Genomic DNA, 5,862 nt, shown 5'->3' with positions numbered 1-5,862 from the left:
ATGACTTTGCCCATTTAAATTTTTTCGCCCCCCCCCCCCCTAAAAAAATTTGGGCCCCCCTTGCTCTGCAGTCTGGCTACGGCCCTGCGTACAGTAAAAAAAGTTTCAGCGTATATTGTTGCAAGGAAAAACACATACATAAAGTTTCCATCATCGCCAGCAGAAATTCTAAATACCAAACAGAAGTTTTAGGGAACGTTCAAATATTACGTAACGCTTTTTTTCCGAATTTTTGACCCCCCCCTCCCCCATGTAACGCCAACGTAACGCTTTTTTCAATCTCCCCCCTCCCCCATGTAACGCTTTTTCACTACGAATTCAGCACAAAAAACTACCATTCCGTACTCGAAAGCGTTACGTAACGTTTTGCTTGAACTCCCTCCCCCCCGATGTGACGCTAACGTAACGCTTTGCATAAACCCCCCTCCCCCTCGAAGGCGTTACGTAATATTTGAACGTTCCCTTATGGTATTGCCTATTTTCCTTGTGTGATAGATGCAATTGGTGAAAACGCTGAAATTTTCTGGAACAGGAAAGGCTATTTCTCAATAAATACCCAGTGCATTGTTGATGCAGAATTACGCATTACAAATATTTTCGCATCATGGCCAGGAACTTCCACCGAACACACAACTTCACCGGAATCCTTTGAAATCCAGTTTGCAAAAATGCTTAAGTCAAGATCTGCCGCTGTTAAGTCGCCATTTTTGGCGACTTAAATTGGTGGCTCAAAACCTGAAATGAAACGAGTTTTAAGCTAAGCTTAAAGTAAGAATAGTTTCTGCAGCGCAAAACTCGGCTCAAGCCACTATTTAAGCCCGGCTTGCTTAAAACTAGTTTTGAGCTACCTTTCTGCATTCGACCCTGAACATCATGGTCTGTGATTGGTTGGCGAGATCTCCACCCAAACCACAATGTTGTTGTTCATCGCTGTTTACCTCTCTGGTCTCTGCACGATCATAATCAATTGAAAATTGACTACTCTGAAGAAAGGTTGAATAAATTTTTACAGTGCAGCAAATAAGCAAGAATTTTTGTGCCTAGAAAATCCTACGTTTTAGTGTTGGATTATATTTATCGCAAAATGAGATCGTTACCAAGTTCACCAACAAATTCCAATGACGGCTTTGAGGTAAGTTTTCTCATATCTAAAATAATGTCCGATAATGTTTCTGCTTCATAACATGGAGGTCTAAAACGCTAGTGATTTTTATTCGTTGTTGTTTGAGGTTTCGGTGTTAATCTGCGATACCTTGTCTTATTCAGTTTCATGTCGATTATTTCTCGTGTTCGAGGATTGATTGTGGGAATGTTAGGAGGACTGAGAAAGCATCTATTGATGCTTAATGTTGACAGATTTACATTGCCCTATTTGTAGCTGGCTGTTGACGGAAAAAAGTCACTGGAACTGAAGGAGTGATGTTTTCCCTTGCTGAAGTGTTGTACCTGTCTATTTTTTCATCCTGTAGATGCCGTTGAATCGAAAGCTGTTCTCAGTATGTGCGTTGCTCAAGCACATACCGAGAAACGATAATGGTTGTAGCCTAACTCATAATGTGTAATCAAATAGCGACCAGTCAGAGCAAAACGTACACTTGAAGTCATGCAATGTTGTAAAAGTTAAGACCAGACCCTGGTCTAGTGACTGGAGTGTTTCACGTGAATGGATTTACAAAGGAATCGTTATTAATAGTTATGCAATTCTTCGTCGTATGAGCTTTCTTCCGGACTACAGTATATGTTTGCGATTGATCTTCCGAAATGAACGCTTATGAAGTAATACGTTGGATATTATGTTCAATTTTGTGTTTAGTGAAAGGTACCGTAATTTGAGCGAACAGCCTTATTCAACTTTTACCTACATTACCATTTACCATGTTGAAAAAAAGGTCTAAATTTGTCAACTTTTTAAGAATTTAACTTTATTCAACTTTCCACTATTATTTAACTTATTCAACTTTCTACAGAGTGTGTTGACCAATCAGATGGTAATATGAACTTGCGTAACGTGTCGCAACAAATCGAAACGACAACGCCCCCCTCCCTTCCTCTTTTTCTTTAGTTTCTTTATTATTTGAAAGAGCATTGTGGGTTCCATCTGATAGCTTTCTCAGACGTCTGTGATATTATCACGCAGCAGATGCATGGTGTGCGCGTGTTTTTAGCAACTGCTCTGAGTGGCCAGTATGTGCTCTGAGTGGCCAACCACAAAAATATGTCGTGATTACCAAAACAGTTCATGTACTGTAATAGTATTTACTGAAGTTTGTAGTTTCATAATCATGAATTCCCTTTTTTGTTTCATTTTAGACTCAATTTCGTCCATTTCCAAGTATGGAATTAATTCGTCAGTGTCATCATGGCGACAAATCTGACGAGGAATCCAGATCTCGACATAGCAGCTCTTCGTGTGGAGGTTGCAGCGATTGTGAGGCTGCGGACGCGTTGTTATCCATGCACCAACTATGCAGTGCTACGACTGGTAGACAAAGAAAACCTATTTTACCTCCTCGACTTCGCTCAAAACAACATAGAAAGAACCAGTTTGATGATGAAGCTAATGCAAAGCAAAGTGCCACTTCTGATAAAGAAAGAAAGTCCATGGTAAGTCGAAATTTAGTTAGTGTTAGTACTTATTTTATGTTTACTAACTAGAGAGTTTTATTTATGTTCAACTACACATTTTGTCAATTAGTTACAACAACATATAACAAAGTTTCTTTGACGGCAGTTGACTTACGGCAGTTCTTTTTCTGTGTGTTCAGGTGGTGACACCCCCTTACACTCCTCCACCAACTGTTGACACACAACAAGCTGTGACGCACCTCACCAACGCTCGACCAAAGACTACGATATGCAATAAACGTGCCCTGACCTTGGTTACCGACTCGCACGACCCACAGAGCGAGAACAAACGATTCAGACACGACTCTGACGCATCTTCGGTCAAACAGTCACAGAGTTTGTTGCGCACTCCGAACTTTTCTGTCAGTCAATCGCACTCTCCTATCAATTCTGACGTTGCTCGCTCTAATGCGAAAAGCCCCGTCTTGAACACGCCAATCTATCTTACTCCGGCCGCCTCCCCAACCCACGATGAAATGTCTAACAGCTCATTAGATGTACACTCACAAGATTTGCCAGAAATTTTGTCAAAACCATCCCAATTTATCGTTAAGGGAAATGAAATTTCGATTTGCCAAGAAGACATTTTTAAAAAGACAGTTTTGCCATCTTTACCTCAGTCAAAATCTATCACTAATCATTCGTTACCGACTATTTCCAAGCCTGCTGTATTGCAAGCATCGCATATTCAACCGGTGAGAATGGTTGCCAATCAAAATTCACATTTCCTTCCAATCCCTGGCAACAAAAATATCCAGACCATGCCCATAATGATTTTAGGTGATGTCCAAGCAATACAGCAAGCACAAAGTGCCATGTTAGTAATGGTTAATCCTTCTTCATTGAAAGCATCATCAAATGATGGAACAAGAAAGAACAAAGTTGAACCTCTGACGATTTCTCCGCCTCTCAGCCCGAAAATTGGTCAGGAAAATCCTCAAACCAAAATAGCTTCCCCAAGAAAATTGCCACTTCTTTTATCTTTAAATCTTCCCACTGTTGGCGCTTCTCCTGAAAAATCTTCCATTGATGCCGGTAGGAGGCGTTCGCACGTTTGCCATTATGAAAACTGCGGAAAGACTTACTTCAAAAGCAGCCACTTGAAGGCGCACCTGCGCACACACACCGGCGAGAAACCATTCGAGTGCAAGTGGGAGGGATGCGGCAAGTGTTTCGCTCGGTCAGACGAATTATCGCGTCATAGGCGCACACACACAGGAGAAAAAAGGTTTGCTTGCCCTGTGTGCGAACGCAGGTTCATGAGAAGCGATCACCTCACAAAGCACATGAAACGTCACAATGGAAATCGAAAGATCCCGAATTGGCAGAAGGAAATTAACAAATTTACGTCTACAAGTCTACGTAATATTGCTCCGTGCCTGCAAAATGACAAGCAAATCTCTGTAGCTACTTCTCCCACGGGTGGGCAAAGCTATATGATCAATGAAGTCAGAAATCAAGTAAAAATTGCTCCTAAAATCGAATCGAAACTTGCTGGTTCAACGTTTCAATATGTTGGCATCCCAAGAACAAATACATTTGCCCCTATCGTGATGGCGATTCCAAACTCAACTTAACGCAGTGTCGTTGCTTGTAGGTTGATGCCATTGTATTCAGAACTACATTCAACGAATGTCTGTGCAAAAATAATAGAAACTCTCGTTGCAACGTGGCTTAAAAAATTGCTCTTTTTGACATTTGTTCAATCTATGCAAAGCTTGAATTAATGTAAAAAGGGGTAATTTTGCCAGCTGCTTATGCTTTGTCGGCTACTCGTGGCATGCCGATGCAAGTAACCTGGTCAGCAGTTATTTTTATGTTTCCGGTAATTGAACTTCTGTAAACGTCAAAGCAATATATTACTGATTGGGCACTTTCAAAGCAGTAAAAGACAAATTTTCTTAAATGTTAATGTCTTTATTTGTTTCTAAGAAATAAAAATAATTTGTTCAAGTCTTTTTATTGTTGTCAACGGCTCTTGTGATTTATGAATGTATTGATTTTTTTTTTTAAATGTTTTGATGATGATGATAAACAAGCTGCTCTTCTTTCCAGCTGCCGCGTCATCGTAACGTTTTTTCAACGTCAAAATCGCGTATATGAAATACCTCTATCATTTTTTTAAACAAATACAATATATTGATTGAAGTTTATTGTTTCTGTGTTCTGGCGTTGTCTGAACTTACGTAACAACAGGAGCGGCATTCAAGATGCGGTCTGATTGGTTGATCCCGAGAGGTGTGGTTTCGCTAATTTCTGATACAGCAAACATTCCATGGTCGCCACCATAGACAAGGTGGGCGGTAGGCGGATTATTTTTCTACTGGATCCCTGGAGGTGTGGCCTGATTTATCACATTTTTTCTTATTTTTACCAGCGCTACTGTCTTCGCTGAAATTTTATAAGATTTTTTTTGTTATTGCCAACTCGTAATGATATAAAAGATTTTTATTGCTTTTGGGAAGCAGTAAAATATGAGAAAAAGTAAGTTAAAAAACGTTTGATCAGATTGTTATAAAGTAGTTTGATCTTCGAGATCACCGAAACCGGTGATCTTGCCCACGACCGTGTGAGCACTATCTCGGCCACCCCGAAATCCAATAGTGGGCCCCTACTGTTTAGTGATTGCACTTAAAAATAGGACTTGAAAGAGTTTAGGGCGGCAAACTCTTTCAAGGTAGGGACGAAATTTACATTCATTAGTTTAGCAAAGAGTAGGCCTGTACAAATTTTAAAATTTTATAGAAAAAATAGTTAATAGGCTATGTCGATAATGTAAAGGGGGCTCTGGAAAAAGTTGGAAAAGAACCAGAGTTTTAGCAAAGTAAAATTTATAACATAAATGAACAATGCAATGGAAAAGTTAATGTCCAAATATATGAAACGGAAAGGGGGTGTGGCGGGCTTGCTCCCCAGAAAACTTTTGACAAATAATATAATCTTGTTTTGGTCACTTTTTAGGGATTTTTAGATGCAATATTTTTTTTATCAAGATGAATACTTTGTGTGTAACCAAATTCATCAAATTAAAATTGGAATGGGGTAGAAGTTTTGTTTAAAATTTAAGTTGGCCTACCATTTCAAATTTTTTTAGTCACAAACACAGAAAGATTTCAATAATTTAGGCTATTTCTTGAGCCGTTCAGAAGGCTAGAACTTCGGAAATTTTACCTGAGGAGTTCCTATACCTTCACAGATAACGTTTTCACTTCGTAACCTGTCTCGATTTACATTGAA

At 39.6% G+C, this 5,862-nt stretch overlaps 1 protein-coding gene across 1 annotated transcript; it reads left to right on the top strand.

Moving 5' to 3' along the window:
• Positions 1-427: 427 nt before the first annotated feature.
• LOC145764970 (uncharacterized) lies at positions 428-4,772 on the top strand. The gene is made up of 3 exons (XM_082576687.1): positions 428-1,132; positions 2,311-2,604; positions 2,766-4,772. The coding sequence occupies exons 1-3, from the start codon at positions 1,085-1,087 to the stop codon at positions 4,200-4,202; spliced, it is 1,779 nt and encodes a 592-aa protein (XP_082432813.1). The 5' UTR covers positions 428-1,084; the 3' UTR covers positions 4,203-4,772.
• Positions 4,773-5,862: the final 1,090 nt, after the last annotated feature.

Source organism: Aplidium turbinatum, chromosome 2 (assembly GCF_918807975.1).
Source record: "Aplidium turbinatum chromosome 2, kaAplTurb1.1, whole genome shotgun sequence".
In the NCBI taxonomy this organism is placed as follows: Eukaryota; Metazoa; Chordata; class Ascidiacea; order Aplousobranchia; family Polyclinidae; genus Aplidium; species Aplidium turbinatum.
The sequence above is the reverse complement of the archived record's forward strand: the minus strand, read 5'-3'. Positions and strand labels throughout refer to the sequence as shown.